General features: G+C 38.5%; 1 protein-coding gene and 1 pseudogene across 1 annotated transcript in view; both read left to right on the plus strand.

Moving 5' to 3' along the window:
- LOC146483900 (complement receptor type 1-like) overlaps window positions 1-22291 on the plus strand; it is a 100832-nt gene that overhangs the window by 13309 nt on the left and 65232 nt on the right. The window contains exons 15-28 of the mRNA XM_085105503.1: window positions 1139-1306; window positions 2506-2691; window positions 2998-3165; window positions 5668-5835; window positions 8191-8355; window positions 9931-10322; window positions 17149-17156; window positions 18144-18203; window positions 18481-18572; window positions 19120-19302; window positions 19421-19591; window positions 20349-20522; window positions 21120-21287; window positions 21601-21786. Coding sequence (XP_084961629.1) covers window positions 1139-1306; window positions 2506-2691; window positions 2998-3165; window positions 5668-5835; window positions 8191-8355; window positions 9931-10322; window positions 17149-17156; window positions 18144-18203; window positions 18481-18572; window positions 19120-19302; window positions 19421-19591; window positions 20349-20522; window positions 21120-21287; window positions 21601-21786 — 2289 coding nt within the window. The remainder of the gene's footprint in view (window positions 1-1138; window positions 1307-2505; window positions 2692-2997; window positions 3166-5667; window positions 5836-8190; window positions 8356-9930; window positions 10323-17148; window positions 17157-18143; window positions 18204-18480; window positions 18573-19119; window positions 19303-19420; window positions 19592-20348; window positions 20523-21119; window positions 21288-21600; window positions 21787-22291) is intronic.
- LOC146483901 (uncharacterized) lies at window positions 6856-8008 on the plus strand (annotated as a pseudogene).

Genomic DNA, 22291 nt, shown 5'->3' on the forward strand with positions numbered 1-22291 from the left:
GAGGATAAAGTGCTCGTTATAACTTTAAATACTCGCACCTTTTTAAAATTTATTTATTTAATAAGTAATTTCCTGTTACCCCCTCATACTTGAGGCTTATTGGCTGTCTCAACGGGCATATCAGGAGGACATTAAGCAGATTAAACAATTATAATATTTACAGCGGGCATATTTTGTTTAAAGATTGCAACAGAAAAAGTGTAAACGAAAAAGGATATAAGCATAAGTCACCAAACTTCGTGCCTTTGTCTAAATTTACAATGGCAAGAAAATATTCACAGAATTTGACTTTTCCATGGCAAACACCCATTTAGCAAAAAAAAAGAAAAAAAGAAAAAGAAAGTGTCTTGGTTGCTCTTGATTGCTTTGGAGTATAAATGACGGTTTTACAAGATTGAGATCCAAGTTACAGGGTTTGTACAGATTCCTAGCATTCCTGAAAAAGTATGGATAGCTGCAAACTAACTTTCCAGACCTGGAAAACTATGCATAACTGTCCATAACTGAGTGTTTTATTACAAAGTGAAATCTTTGTCAGCTGGTCGAATTTCTTCTAAATTTCTTGTAGGCCAAAATTATTTCTGTTTCGGGAGTGTGGTTTTTGGTTTCATTCAGTCTGTAAAAAGTCTTAAATCTATACGATCCCTGAAGATTGCAGCCTGTTAAGCTTTTAAGTTAGTTTAGATGTCCCGTAAGGAAACTGTAAACAAATGATGCAAGATAAATTGTTCAGTGTTGCTTTGTCATTTTGAATATTGAAATAATTCGTCTAATTTTGCGCAACTCAAAGGAGAAAGTTTGAGGGGTGTTATATATCCTCCAAGTTTTGCTGTCATATATTTAATGTCCTTAAAGTTACAAAAGGGACAAAATCTGCTCTTCTTCTACCGAAAAAAAAAAACAACAACTCTTGGTCAAATTTATTTATATTCCGGCCCACTCATCAGATATATGAAATTGCTGTTTGCTTGGTGGTCGTTTTTTAACGATATTTATTAACGGAACACTTCAGAAAAAATGTTTTGAATTGTGTTTGTTATATGGTACTTATTTACTCCCCACGTTTTGGAAATCGTGAACTACTTTATTCTAGTACAACTTACTCATATTAATTTCTGATTATTTTATTATAATTCAGCTGTGTGTCCAGATCCTGGTGTACCAGCACATGGCAAGCGTCTGAATAATGACTTTCGGGATGGCAAATTGGTTGCATTCGAGTGTAATCATAATAACGACCTATTGGGGAGTAAAACAATAACATGCAACGGTGGAGTGTGGAGTGGTAACACACCCCAATGCAAAGGTAATAGCAGAATAATTAACCGAACTTCACAAGAACCGCATAGTATACCATGTTCTTATGTTTTCTACACGAATATGGATATTCCAGATTATTTGCTTACTGAGCAGTTGGCTTGGGCCAGCCTGTTTGTTTGTTATTTGATAACTCATTATACTGGGTTAGTATACCTTTGGGAAATTAACAGGTTATTTCAATCAAACACAACTGTGTAAAGCAGAAGGTAAACAAAGCGTAGTTTTTGTAGGTATCTTTTTCTTGTTTTTTTTTTCTTTCAAAAATTGCACTTTGCAGTCCTGAGAGGGACTCGTGGTGGCAATGACTGACGTGTCGACAATCTATCCCTTTATAATCTCTATCTCTATATAAAATCCTCAACCATTCAATAGATAAAGTAAAAACATGAATATGTTGTAGACGAGTGATACATAAACAACGTGTGAAAGCCACAGGGCTGTGCGATATCTCATAATCGAGAAAATGTACTACGGAACATTACAGAGTTTAGTATGGGATGCCATGTTAGTGCCCCGTCTGAGGGACTCCAACATGGCGACCGGAAACCAGTAAAAACATCTTCTCTCTGCTGAACTTTTTACACATTAACATAGACGTTTCTATTACATGTTAGCTGATTGCCCCCCCCCCCCCCCCCAAAAAAAAAAAAGAAAAAAAAAAAAGAACACGAGGCAAATCGATGTTTTCATGTACGTGACATGTTTAGAGCAGCAATCCTTTTGTCACGCAATGAGCAAAAATCTAAAATTCAAACTGCTCTTTTTTCAAAACAAAGAATGCCATCCTGCTGAAAACAAGCAAGCCTATGGAAATTTATATTTTCTTTTATGTGATGAAGATAAAAACCCCAAATTGTGTTTAGTTATGAATTTTATGATCCATTTTTCGCAAGATCAGGTTTATTCACCAAGAAATTCCGACAGTACTAGTATTACTTTTCACACAGTGCTTTTGCAGCGTGGTTGGTTGAGTGGTTACCTTGATACCTTTGAATTAATATTTTTGGAACACAGTTATGAGGCTTGCTGTATATTTCTCCTCTCCTGTTGTTGTCATTATCCAGTCAAAAATCACCTCAAGCTTTGGTCTTTTTATCGAATTACCATTCCCGCCAAAATTCCCCCGGCACAATTATCGTTACCTGTTGCTGTATTTGTAACTGCAGTTTATTTTATTCTTAATAGGTCGATGCACTTTTAATGGTAAACCCGAATATGGGTACACGCTGAAACAAAACTTGACCAGAGGTGTAAGCATAGAGCATAACAAAAGTGTAGAGTACGCTTGCTATGCACCATACTCATTGACCGGTTCCAGAGTTCAACACTGCGAGGATGGAAATTGGAACGCTAGTGCGCCTTCTTGCAAAGGTAACCCAGGTTACGCTATTTTCTGACATTCCTAGCCATGAAACGAACTATTGAACAATAATTATTGAACAAATATGGCTTTAACGGATGAATTAATAAGAATGAAGCTTCGAATTATACGAGAACTACTCAAGTTCAAGCTGGGCATTTCCAGCAAGCTCGAACGTGCAGAAATCACCCCTCCTCCTTCTTTCTAGTCGAAATAGGGTCGTGTCATTTCATTCCCATTATTTGGAAGTTAAAAGTCAAACGATTGATAAATTATTTTACAAAACTGAGATGCGTCTATTTTGCGCTTTATTTTAGCCTCTTGTGATGATCCTGGTTTCATAGCACATGGAATAAGAAGTGGAAATCACTTTTCTCATGGACAGACAGTCACTTATAAATGTAATGAAGGTTATAGTTTACAAGGCAATCATCATCTGGAATGTAATGATGGCAATTGGAATTCAGTTCTGCCTCAGTGTAAAGGTAATTAGTCCAACATTAATTTTATTAAGAAAGATGAGGTGTTCGGCATGTCATGAGCAGAAAAAAAATCCCCCCACGGTAGTAGAACCTATGATTTTCTGTATACCGTTTGGTTGCCTTAACTATCGAGCTACAGCGAAGACTCAAGCACGGTCGTTCCACAATCAGCTGGATGCTTATTTCCAATGTTGGGTAATTTTACGCTTTTGACAATCGCGATCTTACGTGCGTAACTTTGATGATCAAAACAGAGAAAGCGTACGCTAACATTACGTTTGCAGAGAAAGTTGAAGAGGGTTCACCTTTTCCGCAGACGCAACCCATCGATGTTTTTTCTATATTTTGTTTACACACGTAAATTCACGCCCGTTAACACACACAAAGTTATGCGACCATGAAAATCCTTATTTAGAACAGATGGGACGATGCTCACCACTGATCCAGCTAGGAACGCTCACCACTGATCCAGCTAGGAACCTGGACATATGGGCTGACTGAAGCAGTTGATCAATGATGAAACCACTGAACGCAGCAGGTCCCTATCAACTTCGAATAAGTTGACCAGTGGTAATGCCCCAGCTGCCGATACCAGGCCTCCTGGGGTATTCAAATCTGGTAGAACCACTCATCTTGAGAACATGGTTGACATCGTCAAGTAGATATGGCATATGAAGCCGACAGTCTACCCCGTGGGGTTTAAGGGTTTCTCCGTAGCTCACCTAAATAAACGGAAACGAACCTGTCCGTTCTCTGACGCCCACCGAGGCATGTCGTTACTTTCAGTAGCTGGCCATACTTCCCAGAGTTTTGCCTACCACTACCATCTAGAGGAAAACCTACTCCGAAAGAGTCCGTGGAACATCAGTCATGACGTTCCCTACGGGGTATCTTTCCAAAAGGCGAACAGAAGAGGCACCTGAGTATCTTCGTCGTGGATCTCACTAAGACCTTTGATACCTTCGATAGCGAAAGGAAAATTATAACAAAATTCGCATGCTTTGATATGTTTATCACTATCACTGGCTAGTTCCACGATGGCATGATGGTTTTTCTGATGGACGACGATGAAATATATGAGGCCAATGAAGTCAAGCAGAGCTGTGTGCTTGTCCTGACATTGTGTTTGATACCCTCTGTAAGAGACAGACCTCAAGATTAAGTACAAGACTGACAGGAAGACAGAAACCTTTACATAGCTGTGGCATGACACATCACAAGTGAGTAAGACCCGGCCACCGGGGAAAGATTCCTTGCAGCTTTTGATAACTATGGCGTTGCTATCTGCACCAAAAGGACTGAAATCATGTTCCATCCGGCTCCTGGAAAGCCACGTGACACACAGTATATCACCGTGATGGGACGGACGCTCAACAGTGTGGACAACTTTACCTATTTGGGCTGTACCTCCAACATCAGCAAAGATGGTTAAGTCAACTGTAGAATTTTCTAGACCAGCAGTACCTTTAGACGATATCGTGGAAATGTCTTGGGCTGTAGAGGCATCGAATAAACACTACGTTGACTAGAAGGCTTTCGTAATTCCTCCTATTTTCCTTTATGCGTGTGAACCGTGCACAATCTACATCAGACACGACAGACATTTTAACATGAGGTCAACATGACTCATTATTAAACCCATTCCTTGTCCGAAAATGTTTCTGATAAGCTACGTCTTGCTAAACAAAATCTTTGTACTTTTCAACAGAAAAAGGGAAACAAAATCAAACTTAATTCAAATTGTAGGTAGGTAAGTAGGAATTTTGTTTCGATTCGGGATATAGAGTAGCAAGATAATGTTAGTATCTCCGAATACAAAGTGTATAGGCGTAAGATGGAATAATGAACTGAAAAAAAAAAAGATCGATACAAATTTATTATATATGATTGTTGCAATGATTATCCAAAAAAAAAAAAAAACATAAATGACTACAACTATTTACAATAGCGGTATTTCGTACCTCTTCTGTAAGAGAATTCCATTCCCTTATTGATTGTTGTCATGAATGTCATGCCATGGATTGTTGTCTCAACTAGCGGCAATCGTAATCTGCCCATTACAGCTCCTATTCAAAGCCTTTTAAATTGTTAAAACTATTTGATATCATTATATAAGATCTAAGGCAGTTCGCAGCGGTGTATTTACTTTAGGTTTACTTACACTTAAATACAGCTTTCACATGAAGCAGTAAGAGCAAAATTCATTCATTCATTCATTCATTCATTCATTCATTCATTCATTCATTCATTCATTCATTCATTCATTCATTCATTCATTCATTCATTCATTCATTCATTCATTCATTCAATCATTCATTCTCCCGCCTTTTTCAACAGAACTATTTAATGATCAATTGATTGAACGATTGATTGATTAATTTACAAGCAAGATTTACACCCAGAAAAAGCATAATGGTGATGATGACGAACAAAGTCATGTTTAATAATAAGTCAATTACTTCCTAGTTTCTTTTAAGAAAGTTCAATTATTTCTCTGGTTTTCAGCTTCTTGTCGTCAACTTCAACCTCCCGCAAATGGTACAGTAAATAATAACGACACTACACATGGAGCATCGGTCTCTTTTTCATGTGATGACGGATTTCTTCTTAAAGGCTTAAGGCAGTTAATGTGCGAGAATGGAAATTGGACTGGCACTTCTCCAACTTGCAAAGGTTTGACTCATTTGTGTTTAATGTTAAACATGTCTTACTGGTCATTATCATTATGATAATCATCGTCATCGTTAAAGTCATCATGAACATCATTGTCGTAGTCGCCATCATCGTCACGTCATCATCAATATCAATAACGACAACAGCATCAACAGCAAAACCAAACAATCATCATCAGCGGCATCATCATCATTATCCTCATCATCATCATCAACAACAACAACAACAGCGGCATTAGCACTATAATAACGTTTTTAAAGTGAAAAAAAACTAGTTTCTAATGAGTCTTTTTCTTAGAACTAAGCTGTTTATTATAGCTACTGTTCGTCTCATTCTTTATGTTTTTGTAGTTCGTTGCTTTACCTAACTATACTGATGAGTCCTCACTCTTGTACTGAGGAAAGCCCACAGCTATAACACAGGCACGCGTTTATCTTACCGTTAAACTAAGACCAAGCAATTTTCTGTTTTCTGTTAAGGTCCTACGTTGTTCAGGTCACTTAAATCTGAGATTTCTAGCGCTTCGTCTGATTCCTCTTTCAAAAAAGGTTAAAAAAAGCTTTTTTGATACCAGTTGTTATCCAAGGTTTTCTCTTTATGTACTATTTTTCTCTCTTTTTACCACTTGTGTTAAGAAGCCTTGTGGTTTCTTCTAAGTTCCCACTCCATTTGTATTTAAACTATGGCAAGACAAATAAATCTCTGTAATTTGTTTGTGACAAAATAAATTATAGCATGACGTTTCGACGTTTCCAAAACGTCATTGTCAAGTGGAAGTAAAATAATGAAATCGAGTATATATAGTGATGAGATGAATAACTTGAAAGTTAAACAAAGAGTTTTTAAATTTTAAATTTGATAGTTAAACAAAGAGTTTCGTACGACGTAACGTCATTGTTTACAAATGTCCCAGCTCAAGAAACAATTAACATCCTCGTCGAGAAAGCCTTCACCGATAATTGGTTCAATTCAACGTGTGATCTCAACTTACAGAAGGATCAGCTCACTCAACTTCTCAGAATGGCATCCATGGATCAACTTTTTCAGTTTGATGGTCAACTTTACGAACAGTGTGAAGGAGTTGCTATGGGGTCCCCCCTTGGTCCTTTTTTGGCGAACGTGTTTATGTGCCATCTGGAAGACAGACTATCTGACAATGATCTGATTCCTTCTTTTTACAAGCGTTACGTCGACGATACGCTTGCGATAATGCCTTGACTCCATGCAGCTGAAAGTTTCCTCAATGCACTCAATGGACTCCACTCCAGTATTTATTTTACTATGGAACTTTCCAACAACAACTCAATTCCTTTTATTAGAATGTTGATAAGAAAGCACGGCAATAAGCTGGAGACTCAGGTCTATCGTAAACCTACGAATACGGGCCTTTTACTTCACTTTCAAAGTCACACCGATTTGCGCTACAAGAAGTGTCTTATCGAAACAAAGGAATTGTCCTCTACGCATCAAGCATTCGTCCATGAATGTAGGCATCTAAAATCTATGTTTCATCACCTTGCTTACAATAGTTCTTTGGTGAATTGTATCATCGACAAATGTGATTATTCCTCTACACCAGATGCTGAGACAAAACCTGATGAAACTTTAAGAGTCAGTATTCCGTTCAAAGATCAAGTCTCAGCGAACATGGTCAAAAGGCATTTGCCTTTTGACCATGTTCGCTCAGTTCTAAAATCGGCATTGATGTACAACCAATTTACACCAGTAAGAAACTCAAGCAAGTCCTAAAGCTTAAAGAGATCAAGCCACGCATCGTAAATCAGCATAGCGTTGTTTACACAGTGTTTTTAATGTGATTTGTGTGATTCAAATTACGTCGGATATACGACGCGCCATTTGTTTCAACGCATTGCTGATCATCGATACTCTGCCATAGGTTGCCATCTAAAAGATGCCCATGGGAACATTGGCCTACTCAATGAGAGCCAATTTAGAATGCTCAAAAAAGTGTAGCACGAAATGGGATTGTCTTGTTCATGAATTGTTGTACATGAGAACAAAAAGACCCAATTTAAACACCCAGAGCGACTCCATTAGAGCCAAACTCTTTGTTTCACTTTCAGTTTATTCATCTCATCACTATATATACTCGATTTCATTATTTTACTCCCACTTGATAATGACGTTTTGGAAACGTCGAAACGTCGTGCTGTTTTATACATATTTAATCGCGGATTTTTATTGTCGAATGTTTTACAAATCCTTACTTATTCAAATACAAAATAAATTGAAATAATTATATAAAAGGAAAAGTTACACCTGTTGGTCTCATTCTTTGAAAAAATGCCAGAGAATATGTACTTGGTCAATGTGTTATTTTCCTTTTTCTTTTAGCTTCTTGTAAAGATCCAGGATCAATCAAAAACGGAATAATCATAGGAGATTACAGCTACGATTCCTCCATTACTTTCAAATGTAACAGTGGATATGGTTTACGTGGTTCTTCGGTTTTAGCTTGTGAGAGAGGAGCATGGAACGGTTCCGTCCCGGAGTGTATAAGTAAGTAACAAAGAGCAAGAGTTAAATTGGAACATAGAGAGTGAAAGATAATCCCGGTATGTTCATTATGTCAAAATATTTAATCAACAAATGAATAAGTTGGAAATGTTATATTTCGGTACGAACTTTACCATCATCAGACTAAAAATATCCATACAAGATAGGTCTTTTAAAAGTAGTGTGTGAATAGCAATTCAAAAACGAAACAAAACGAAAGTATACTCAGGAGAAAAGGTAAAGTTCTCTGCTGATTTTAATTTATTGTTGAGAGAAGGTGTTAGGCGTTTGATATAGTACGCCTATTTGTGCAGGAGAGGATTCCAATTGAGGTCGCAGTCTAATTATGTGAAGTTGTTGCGGATAAAATAAAAATGAAATAAAGTGAATTGTACAGCGATAAACAATAACTAATAAATAAATAAATACTTACAAACTATGGCATCATAAGCAACCAAAGGGTTACATTTAGAAACGTTGAAAAACCACCAAGAAAGGTATTAGAACTTGCGCAACCCGGGTTTACAAAAAAGTATCGAGGAATAAAAATTGAACGAACCTTTACTCACGATGCATAACAACCTCACTGCATACATTCAATGCATTCCTGACACTGCCTAATTAACCCTCGTGTTAGCGTTAGTTAGTGTTAGTCCATTAGTTCTGGAGTTGCTGCATTCCTTTCAATTCCTTGTGCAATGAATGTTGAGTCTTGTCGGGTGTGTCTCCATACATCAGCTTAAGCAGGCTCGCTGCAAAGTCACTTCACTCTTTACTGTTTCTCTAAATCGCTCCTATTCTCATAACCCCTCATATGCAAATCCTTATCTCCGTTTTAACCACTGCTATTGCATATGGATTACTAGCGATCTCAACGCTGAGCAGTCCGAAAAAAATGGGTGGCGTCGTTAGACCGGGACGGGCCATACAAGCAGTACAGGCTTTAGTTTACACTGAATGCCAGTAATTCAAAATGAATCCACCATGATAAGTGCCTAGCGTGGATCATGAATTTCAAATGTTTTCCTGGTGGATAATTAAATAAATTCAACTGGAACATTAATATTACCATTGCTAGAAACGAACTCTCGTTACATTACACTGGATCAACCTAATCCGTAGGGTTATGAACAGATTTCACTCAAGTCTGAAACTTATTGGAATAAGGCTAGTTTTCGAATTCGCTGCATTTGTTAACAATCTTACTCCTTTTTTTAATAAGTTTATTTTAAGTTTTCGTTACCTGTGCATGTTAATAAGGAGGAAATTTTAGATGCATGAATTGGAGTAAAACATGTAGGTGATGTTTCGAAAATCATCTCAGGCATTCAGAACAGTGGCTCACCTTGATATTAACTTGGCCAATGGAGTTCTGGGTCGTGTAGCCGAAACGACTTAGTACTTGTTTGTGCTATTAACGGTGGCCACCAAGAAGAATATCCACTGTTACTATGGTCTACAATTCTAACACTGTTGGATCCTGTTCAGCTTTAGCCTTGTATTTGATTATCGTTTTTTGCCATTTTTTATCCCTTCAGTTAGATACAAGACTAACACATTTGCTCTGTTTTTGTTTAGATTGTATTCTAGTTGGATCGTTGTTTTGGGTATTATGGGGGCGGGAGGACGTCAACTCGATAAACTACTACCAAGCTTACATCACCAAGCTGACTGCCACTCACATTAATTTTGCCTTGGCCATGAACAAAGCCAACACACGCATTTACAGAAGGACTGATCCCGTGCTTATAATTGATCAAGTTCCAGAAATGAAGGACCTCTCAATCAATGCACGAGTCATAGCAGTTTTCCAAAGAAGCCATCAGAATTGGTACCGTACTGGCACCATAACTGGCTTTTGGCGTTCACGACATGTGTCAATAAGGTTTGATAACGGCCAACAGCGAAAAAAGGTTCCACTAAGAGAGGTCCGCTTAGTCAGGCGACCACGCTTTTGTGCAGATTACATTTAAGCATTTTGAACCAAGTAAAGATCAAAAATATAGATCCTGGGATCGCATGTTTCAATTAGCTGTAACTGTCACACGATCAATTTCTAAGCTGAAGATGAACACATCGAGCCTTGCGAGAAAACGTGACAGATCTGTTAGGTTTGAAGTGGTTTCTGGCGGGAAAAGCGAGGTTGTAGTTTTCTTTCTTTCTATTCTACGTTGCTTAATTTAAAAGTAGGAATAAATAGTCAGTAGAAAGTATTATAATTTTGGGTAGAATGAGACAAGTCTGAAAGATAGTTAATGCCAAAAACGTTTTCTTCAGTTGAATAGCGCCCTACTTGTTCACATAGAAAGCTAATAAATCATAAACGACTTAGCGACGTAGAATTTCCATTTAAGCAGAGCGATTTTTAGAAAATTTCTCTGTTTTTAAATTATTGAAAATGTGTAAAAATAAAGTAGCTGAAATCCAAGTTAGTGCCGTTGGCGCTTCTTGTCCCATAAGGCTTCACGTGTCCTCCCAACAATTATAGATAGGGGCCTTATGGTCATATACCACGACAACAGATTTCTGAAATTATCTTCTTTACATTTCCATTAATCCAAGATAGGCTTGTAGGCTGGGCGGGGGGGGGGGGGGGGGGGGAGGAGGGAGGGGGTGGGGAGGTTCGGTGGGTTCGGCCGAACCTCTCCGCCGCCTGAAAAGGTCAGGTCTTGGTGTTATGTTCGCTTAGGTGATTCCCCGTGAAATAAAAGTTGTCGTGGAAATTTTCTCAAACTCTACTACGATTGTTCACTACTGTGTACTATTTCAAGAAATGAAATGAAAAAGATAGGTCAACATGTCCGCAAAGGGGCTTCGATCCACTCATAATCGCTTGCAATGTTCGCTTCCAAAAAAGAGTTTATTCGATCAGTTATTCTCTCGTCTGGTGGTAACAGAAGTTACATAGGTAAAGCACAACTTTAAAAAAAAAAACCGTTATACATAGAATGTATGAAACATATATCAGGCAACTAAAAGTGAATTTCATGACAGGGAAGCAAAAATTGAAGCAGTGTCGACCCAAAACGTTCCTTGCGTGCCAGTTATCAGTATCACTACTTTATCCCCTTGAATGATGGACAAGCTCGTATTTCTGGCAATAATTCATTTTTCTGTCGTCAATTTTTTCTGAAAAAATTAAACACAAAGAGGATAATAGCTAAGTTAAAATAACGAGACAAAAAAAGTTAGCTTACCAAACTCGTTTAGGAGGAAATAGCAATTTAGTTATTGACAAGGCTCAGCATATACGAAAACAAACTTTATTTTCAACGCGCGCTAATGACGCAAAAAATTATCCGCAATAAGAATGCGCAGTGCAGTACAATGGAATCATCTTAAAAAGACTTTTCCTACTACCGAGGGAAGGAAAGAATTGGAGCGGATAACAAACTTGAGCTACCGTCTCTGTGATTTTATACTAGGCCGAGACTGTATGAGATAATTTTACCAAAACGTAATATGTTATAGAAAATATTTCTCATTCTCATTCTGGGAAGTGTTTAGTGGCTTTGTTCTAAGAAGTTTATTTTTAATGTAAAGGTACTTTCAGAACGTCGAGCGCATTTAGAAATTGCTATCTATATTTTATAATCCTGCTTCAGTAGTGCTCTAACTGCATTAGGCAAGCCGCTGCCAGATAGTATTAATTAATGGACGAACCAACCCAGTAAAACAAAACAAAACGAAACAAAAACAAGCAGATGGGCCTCAGTTCAGATCGAGGCTATGGAAGGTTTTGTCAACTTCTTATAAACACTGAGAGAGTTTCCATGCAAAAACCAAAAAAGGGGGATTTCTTCAAATTTATCGGGACAATTGTAAAAATTTTCTAAAAGATAGAAAATGAAAAGTGCCATGCTGTACGTCTAAGGTAGGAGAGTGACAACAAAACAATTTTCTTTAGTGTAACCGTTTCCTTTTGTGGAAGCGGACTATTGATGAAAACTGAGGCAGAAATTATTACCCTATTTAGCGTATGCAATCAATCCCTAGAGATTCAAATGAGATTCTTCTTTAGTATAACATTTACTCTTGCAGAAGACTATACAATGGTGGTATGTACACAAGTTTTATCTCTCCCTCCTTTCCTCCCTAAATCCCGATTCATTTAATGAAAACTGAAGCAGAAATACTCATTGATGCCCTATGGAGCGTAGGCAATCAAAATTAAAATGGCGTGGCCACCATGCTGGAGTACCATACAAAAAGAAGGTAACTGATGTTTGTTGCCGGGTACACCAACCTTGCTGCAATGAAGTCACGTCCGTATGCCGTATTTACACCAGAGGCTGTAGGGTTTGTCCCACTCCCTCTTCTGTAACTCCACTGACAAGAGTATTAAACAGCGGGGATGAGGCTACGTTAATGAGACCGAGGAGTATTAATGTAGTCATGTGAATCAAATATAGCATTATTTCAAGAAATGATGATGATGATGTTGTGCAAGGTTAAAAGTGTGCATGAGGCGGCAAGGAGCAACTCGCCAATGTTTGGTTTTATAAACAGAGTTGATAAGGTAATTTGACCACTGTAAAGAGAGTCGAGTGCTGACGTCGCGAACGTTGGCCCTTTGTCAGAGAGAATCCTCTGACCAAGGGCCGTGACGTTCTAGATTTTTAAGGTGGCCACATGGCCTTATGAACGTTGTTCATAAGACTAAACATTCGTACTCGTTTTTACTCCGGCCCCCTACCGACGCAGGACAACAGTTTCGTTAGAAACTAGTTACATGGAATGCCCTGCAGGGCAGGCCGTGTCTAGGTTTGGGTCGGGTATCTTTTATTTCTTCGTCGTAGCCACAAACGTGCACATTAATTACGCGGGATGCCCTGAAGGGGCATACCGTGTCTAAAAACGGGTCGACTTCTTTTTACGCAGGATGCCCTGAAGGGGCATACCGTGTCTAAAAACGGGTCGATTTCTTTTTCTTCATGGTAGCCACAAATCGGCACATTAATTTATTCATTAAAACCTCCCCTCTCCTACTCGGGATGTATAGTTCTTATTGTCTTCAACAGAAGCAGGCCAATCAAAATCCATTCTTGTCGCTTAAATCGCGAGGTAGGAGACCCACTCACCCCTACCTGTGTGACATCAACGCATCATTTGATCTATTTATTAAAAACGGATTTAATTTGTGGCGCCATATTGTTAACATGTTGTGGACTCAAGTGTGCCGTTTACAAACGGAAATCTCACCATTTTGGAGCGGTAAATCGAAAGAATAACTTCTAAGAAGTACTCGACATCTAAAACGGTGGAAATTGGAGAGTTCCTGGCGAGGGAATCGTGCTTTGTTTGACAGTCCCGAACCACGAATGGAGACAGAAAAGAGGTCATTGAGAAGCTTACGTTATCGTAATAAAATTTCCAAAATTTCCGGTGAGATCCCCAGTAGCGTAACACAAGGGAAACAACGTAACGCGATCTTCGTGACTCAAATATCCATTAGCAATGATAGTTTTATGAATCGGCGAGGCATACAGTTGGAATAAATGAATCAGCCACGGCATCTCGCGTATATGCCAGTATAGGCATCTTGTTTTTTTTTTTTTTTTTTTTTTTTTTTTTTTTACGCGGGATGCCCTGAGAGGCATACCGTGTCTAAAAACGGGTCGATTTCTTTTTCTTCCTCGTAGCCACAATTGTGTATATTAATTTATTCATTAAACTCACCCCTCTCCTACTCAGGATGTATTGTTTTGATTGTCTTCAACAAACGCAGACCAATCAACATCCATCCTTGTCGTTTATATCGCGAGGGAGGGGACCCACCTACCCCTACTTGTGTGACGTCAAAGCATCATTTGATTTGTTCATTAAAACCGGATTAAATTTGTGTCGCCATATGTTAACATGTTGTGCGTTCAAGTGTGCCGTTTTCAATCCGAAATCTCACCATTTTGAAGCGGTAAATCGAAAGAATAACCTCTAAGAAGCACTCGACATTTAAAACGGTGGAAATTTGAGAGTTCATGGCGAAGGAATCGTGCTTTGTTTGACATTCTTAGACCACGGTGCGAGACTGAAAAGAGGTCATTGAGAAGCTTACGTTATCGTAATGGAATTTCAGAAAGAAAGAAACTAGGAAGTTTTCAGTAAATCCTCGATGTTTTGAGTAATCCAAAAATGCCTTGGTAGATTTGAAATTCGGTATTTTTTTAAATGATATTTAGGTTGTCAGCTTAAGGTGATTTAAAATTAAAACCAAACAGTCCGCGGAAAGCTCTCTTGGGATGGTCGACTGTTTGGTAAAATTTTAGTACCTCTGCAAATTACATCCTGTTTCTTAAAAATGCACGCGGTATTCCCCGTGAAGCTCGACCGCAAGAATGCACCATACTGAGAACACTTTCCAGCCTTTAGAATTTATTAACTTTCAATGAACCAACTGATAGATGCATTTTCAGTCAGTGACACAGGTTTACTCGGAAACAGAAAATCAGAATTCTCCCAACAAGAATTGAACCTATGAAACCTACTTGTTATTGGCCCGGCTCCCTCGTTGTAATAGCCTTGCCCAGTGGTAGAGCAACCGAACTAGTAATCGGAGGATCATAGGTCTGACTCCGGTTTGGAGAAACATTAATCAGATTTTTTTCCGAATACCCCCTCTCTCCTCAGCAGAGGCCTCTTTCGCGCTCGACCGGAGACAGCCGGAGACAGATAAGGTACTGGAGAGAGTGAAATAACTAGGAGCGCGGGGGACTACGCACCCCTTGTTTCTCTATTTCCGTTCGTCTTCCCATTTCCGACTTTTCAATCCTTGTTATATGAAGGAGCCGTCTTTGTGGAGGAGACTGCAATATGCCATTGTCATTGACTGAAATAAATATATCTATTATTTATACACCAGCCTTCAAATATAACAAGCACAGCAAAGCTTTCAAACCATATTTATAACATAATTGAAGTAAAGAGTGTCTGCTGACTGGTCAATAAGGCATATCATGGACAGAGATATAAACAATTTTAAGCGATAATAGCCCTTTTCACAGTTAACTCTGCTCATTTGAATTAAAATGAAATCTAGCATGTATGTGACGCAATTTCGGGCTATTTTGTAGTTTTAGCCGAAATTGCCTCGCCTTCACGTTGGATAACATTGTAATGTACATGAGAAAAATCAACCATGAAAAGCGCTATTTTTAACCCAAGATATAAACGCAACCTTTTCTTTGAGGCAACATTAGTGTGCGCGCTTCCTCGGTGACCCAGGGGCAGTTTGTCGGGGAGCAGGGATTTCGCCCCCGAAAATCCCTGCTCCCCGACTAACTGCCCCTGGGTCTCCGAGGATAGTGTGCACGGTACTCGAATTTAACATTCATCCACTTTGGACTGGGGATAAATCCAATTAAAAAATATATCAGTGGCTTTGGACTGTGTCCGAGTTGTCTTAGTCTAACATTCTTAAAACTCGGCTATCTAGTACATAGTGAAAAGTCGGGGTACAGCTGAGAAGAGGCTCGCTGTAGCCAGCCGAGGGGAAAACAAATAACAAAGACTTTGTCAATCAAGAATGAAAACTATGTTTCCTTTTATTATAAAGGTTACACGAATTTGACCTGGTATTTTTTTGAGAACCGTCGCCACGGTGGGAAAGAGCACGTTAGCTATTGTTTTGGCAAATGTTCAACGCTGAAACCCTACAGCTCAGACGACACAGGACAATGAAACAAGTCAGTGAGAGTTGAAATGAATCAAACTAGTATTCAAGACTAAGATACAAATACATGATGTTGTTGGTTAATTGCAAGGTGAGTTTGGATTATTGGTATCGCTTAAAACACGTAAACCGCTACCAGTGAATCACATGGTGCACAGGTTCACTTGCTCGGGATGTTTTACTTGTCGTGCTATTTGTCTGCATTTGGGAGGACGAGGAACAAATACTACCTTGAAATGTCTCAAGGGCAAACTGGTTCATGAAACGCATCACTTCAGCAATAATAATTAAAATAAATGTGCGTGCTAAGACCGAGGAAATAGCGAAATTGAGTCAATAACCGCTCCATTGATGATTGAGTACTATTTCCTAAAGTGAAAATATCACGTCATCCCTTAGAGGGTATCAATTAACCACTCTTACAACAAGGATTACGCAAACACAAGCTTTGTGAATCACAGCTCCTTGAATTTGTTTTACTCCTTATCGATCAAAAAAAATTTTCTCCTTCTGTCAGAGCGGATTTACTAGATAAAGTATTGACCACTTCCTGTTTTGGTTGTGACCGAAATGCTGCTGAACGTGAATGTTTCCTTACCTCCTTCAGGGGCACCCAACGACAATTTTCTTTCAGATCCTTTGAAACGTTATTTTAGGCGATCTGGAGTGGCTTTAAAGCTCTATAGGTTTATTTTAGGCAGCACTATAATATTTTTATCTGTTCGGTCATTCTAGGGGAACTTGAGTCTTTTCGAAATTAGTAGGACATTTTTGTCCATTTCCCGAAAACCTTCGGTCTAATTTCCTTTCCGAAAATCTTAGCTGACCTTTTTTCGGTACCCGAAACAACATCTTTATCAATCCGAAAACACCAGGCCTTAAATTTCCCATATCACGAAAGTTCGTGGTGGAAATTCCCTCTGGAAAATTGTAGGGGATTAAGGGCCTTCCGAACAGATCATTTACCGAAACGATCCGTTGGGTGCCCCTGCTCTTTTACTTGTCAATTGATTGGTAATGAAAGATGGGTCACTGCTTCTAGCCAGACATAGTTAATCGATGACATCAATGACATCAGTGAGTATTCGATGGGTAATAAGCTGATTAGTCATTAATTTTTATCAAAGATCAATGAGTAAGCTATGCCTACTGCGCGCGATAGGCCACGAAATTTTAAACCATCAATTAGTCAATAATGCCATGTATTAGTCAGCGATTGCAATGATTAGTCACCGTTGTCATCGCGTAGCTACAAATGAAATTGTATCACCTAGTACTCGACGAAGCTGCAGATAAGGAAAAACTTGGCAAATAGAACGTATGAAACAAGGACCACGTAATCACATCAGTAGCTCGAAAAGATTCGTCCGCACCTACAATACTAATTTTGAAGCTGTACCTGTTAAAAACGTATTTCTAGGTATCTCTCAAAAATATTTTATCGAAGTGGTCGAGAAATTCGAGGAAGGTCTTCTTTGTAAAAGGAAGTTACCGTTCCTAATGAGTAATCAATAAGTAATTAACGAGTAATCATTAATATCATTGGCTAATCAATGAGATCGAAGAGTAATCAATGACATCGATTAGTAATCAATGGGCCACAATTTTTTTCCAATTAGTCATTGAAACGCATTATCATCGGAAATAATAAACGACTAATCAGCTGATTACTCATTGACTAGCCATCAATTACTCATTAATGTCACTGATCATTGATCATTGATTAATTTTGTATGGATCTAGACGAACCCAGTTGTGTTCCCGCAATTTTTTCGCAAAGTAATGCTTCACTTTTTGAAAGCGTTTAGAATTTTTTTGTAAATTCTAAAACATTTTTTTTTAGATCTAGAGCCTTACCAAGATTTGTTTTTTTTTTCTTCTGTTACGTCCTGTGTTCATGTTTTTGGCCCCTTTGACATCATTGTAAAGGAATACGCTCCTTGTTGTTGTTGTTGTTTTTGTTGATGTTGAAACTGAGCATCTGTCAGTAGAGAGACCGTGAGATGGCACACGAAGAGAGACACTGACAGACAGACTAAAAGGGGATGCATAATTAGTGATGCATAATTAGTTTCTCTAGCTTTGCTCTCAAGTATTTAAAATGTGCCTCTTTATTCCCCAGATTCTACCGCTCCTGCTGTCATTTGCCACCATGGAGACGGTCTCTAGTGAAAGTACAATTGTAAGAGGTAAGGCATGTATACTTTACGGAAATTTAGCTCGAAAGAGTGTCTAGGCTTCTGAAAGGGGTTTTGGGTGTTGTAAACATAACTAATGGTCCAAATCATGTCTATAGTGTCGTTACGTTGTTGGAAGATTCAAGTTACCTGATTATTTTATCCATACCGCTATCAGTTCATGACAGTTTAATTTTGCAAGATTGGAATGGAGACTAAATACTCGCGGATTGAGAATATTTGCTTAATTTAATTTCACTGCTCGTTTGTCAAATTTTCAAGGTTTAACCAAGGTAAAAAGTTCGTAAACGTTCATGATGTTGCTGGAATTTACTGCAATAAGGTAATCGAAGAGGCGACTATGTCATCAACAGGTTGGTCAAGGTATTCATGTTCATCTTTAGACGCCTAAACATTACACAGTCCAGAATTGACAAAAAATGACCATCTAGTGCATGGAAACTATCACCATGCAGGTTTCTTTGGCTACGTTTCGCTGGGATGTAAATGAATCAGTGAATTACAATTTTGAAGTCAGGTTTTCTTCCTGTTTCTTTGATAGAATCGGTAAAAACTGATTGTGGCTTCATATTGACCCTTATGTATCTAGACGCATTTGTCGAGATTTTAATGACATGCCCGGAAACAAGTGTTCGAACAACAACGGTGCAAACATCACCAATGAAAAATGCTGTCAAATTATCATAGCAAGCCAATTTTCTGTAGTCTTCGTCTTTCAAAAGGTGAATCAGTTCTGCGTTGGGTCCAAAGTTCCACTTTCGTTTGACATAAGCGGTTTCCAAGCCCTTATTGCTTTTTTAATGATTAAAGTTTTTACATAGAAAATAATCTAGTAGCTTGTTTATTTGCAGTAGTGATATTTGTCACATTACTTATATGTTTGTCTGTTTTTTCCTCAAGGTTCCACTTGTGGCCCACCTACTCCTCCTTATGGTTCAGCAATTATTCACCCATCGAACCAAGGAAATCACAACAATGGCAGCGTGGTGTTGTTCGGTTGTAAACAAGGTTTCTATCTTGTTGGACCACCTTTGGTTAAATGCACTGGAAATACTTGGACGGAAATAAAGTTCAGATGCCTAGGTATTGTCATATGTTTTATGCTTTTATATCTTTTTTTTTTTTAATTATCAAACAAGGTAAACGTTATACTTATTACACAATAGGCTGTATAATCTATTTCTGATGTAATATTCACCAGGATTTTGTCCAGCGTTTCGCCATATTTTAAATGGAAAAGTGATGCATGTAAGCCCTAAATTTGGCGAGGCTGCTGTGGAATTTCGCTGCAATGAAAAGTATCGCCTTATTGGAAGAACACGGCTGGAATGCATTAGTGGAAGATGGGATGGGAAATTACCCTTTTGTATCAGTAAGTATAAATTGAATTGAACTGAATTAACACTGAATATAGCAGTACTTAATCTTCAACAGATACGTATACAACACTAGTGTGCCCAGAACCAAGGGGCACATAAGATGATGTGCTTCTTGTTGTCTTTAACTAATTTGTTCACGACGCCTTTAAGCTTCTCTAAAATACAAACATACTCTAGTCACTTGATTAATATCCACGGACAAAAACAAGGACAAATTGTTTTTAAAACATTAATTTCTCAGTTTATCGCTACTGAATGAATGAATGAATGAATGAATGAATGAATGAATGAATGAATGAATGAATGAATGAATGAATGAATGAATGAATGAATGAATGGATGGATGGATGGATGGATGGATGGATGGATGGATGGAGGGAGGGAGGGAGGGAGGGAGGGAGGGAGGGAGGGAGGGAGGGAGGGAGGGAGGGAGGGAGGGAGGGAGGGAGGGATGGATGGATGGATGGATGGATGGATGGATGGATGGATGGATGGATGGATGGATCGATGGATGGATGGATGAATGGATGAATGAATGTACCCGAGGAACGTTTGACATTAATGGTTTTGTATATTGCAGGTGGGGTCGGTGTTGTTTCGGTCTTATTCATTTAAAACAGCAAAGAAGAAAAATGTACTTTAATGAAGGGCATACACCTTCGCGCATTTATTGCTAACAGTGTCAATCATATTGCAAATAAATTTTAGTTTTAGAATACAATAATTCCAAATTTTTCAATTTTTATGCAGAGCTGAAGTCTTGTGAACGTCTCCTAGTTCCTGCTAATGGTACTATGCATGGAAATGATACAACTCATGGAGCAAAAATCTCATTTACCTGTCTAACAGGATTTGATATATTCGGTTTAAGAACATTAACATGCAACAATGGAAAGTGGAATGGAAGCGTTCCATCGTGCAAAGGTATAAGGCAGTTTCTTACTTTTATTTATATAAATTATTCATTAGTTTTGGGGAGCCTAAGTAAGTAAGTAAAGTAAGTAATTTATTTAGTGTCAAATACACAGGGGGTGGTCTCCCAGTCCCCCGAGCCACAGGCTCATGATATAAGTGTTTGACAGTATAAAAAAAAGATAATAACTACTAATTAAATTAAAAAGTAACATCTAAATATAAATAAATAAAAATAAATCGGGTCAGAGGCAATTGCTGCATTGACAGCCGTTAAAATTTAACTTAGTTAAAAGTCTCCGAAAGCCTGTTGATTCTAATGGTGGAGGATGACGCTTCCTCGAACCATCCACCTGAGGTTTGCCTTTTTTTATTCGAGCACTTCACGGGACTTCACTTGAGGTAAAACCTTTTGCTCAATAAAATTATTACAGCATAACGAATTAAAAGTTAACATTTCCCTTTTTCATAGTTTCAAAGGGTTAGGATGGATGGTTGGCGAAAGGGCAGTAACTTACGACCACACACTTAAAAAGGAATCAAACAAACAAACTAACAAGTCATACGACAAACAATGATGATTCTGTTTTCTTTCTTGATATACGTCAGCTTATTGTATGAGAATCAGAAATCCATCAAATGGTCGCAGGTTTGGAACGAGGTATTCCCATGGTAACATGGTTTCGTTTGAATGCCAACCCGGATATTCGTTGGTTGGGGATCGTGTTTTACGATGCATTCATGGTAAATGGAATTCTACAGTCCCGGTGTGCAATGGTAAGAACAACTAACAATTGGTATACTTTGGAACGTTTATTTTTTCTTTAATTTGCCTCAAGTCCGAGTTTGAGGTTCAAATTTAGACACAGTAGGCGTCTGCTGTTTTCTTGGTTATTTTAACACTCAGCCTGGAATACGCCACAGTTAATGTCCTGTTTTGTTCATTTTGCTAGTTAGTCCAGGAGCTAATAGTATACCGCTCTCCACTTAATTGTTTGTAATTTTTACATCTGGAGGAGGGCACTAACCCAGAGACTCGCGTGTATATCAGAGTTAATAACATAGTCCTTGTGTGAAATCTCGTTTCTAGTAATGCTGTGCCCAAAGCCTGCTATTCCAAACAACTCGTATATAATCTACCCTGAAACACACCAGGATGCTTACGTACATGGCACCAAGGTCTTCCTGGCCTGTCGCGGTGGATATTACCTCATGGGATCACCAATTATGGAATGCAAACAGACTGTTTGGACCAGGATGGAATTTAGTTGCATTGGTAAGTAGGACAAACTGGATAAACATCTACATACTCTATACCAGAACTGAACTAACTGAACTCGGTGACTTCACTTCTCGTATGACTTACTGCTGTTGTGGGAAACGTTGCCTAAAGCGAGTGTGACCTGGTGGGACAACGTCAACATAAGAGTTTCTTGGTTGTGCCCGATAGTGATCCTAGGTCTTTACAACAGCAAGCTGTTGCAGCTAGTTCAAACTATGAAGATATATAAATAAACATCCTTACAGCAACGCTGAGTTTACTCGATTCACGAGTCAAGGCAAGATTGAGTCACGTGTCAAGTTCGAGTCAGGTTTCATTCCTTCTATTTTCTTTTTCCTTTTGTTTCGTTTTTGTCTTGATCAAATACTGTGATTGTAATTCTTGCTTTCATAATGGTGTGCCAACTGCTGTTCGAAGCATTAAACATGAACGAGATATTTTCCTTGTCAGCGCGATTTTGAAAGTTCATTGTTGGTAGCAAAGTAACCCCATTCCTTAT

This window comes from Pavona decussata, unplaced genomic scaffold (assembly GCF_977016875.1).
Source record: "Pavona decussata unplaced genomic scaffold, jaPavDecu1.1 SCAFFOLD_37, whole genome shotgun sequence".
Classification (NCBI taxonomy): domain Eukaryota; kingdom Metazoa; phylum Cnidaria; class Anthozoa; order Scleractinia; family Agariciidae; genus Pavona; species Pavona decussata.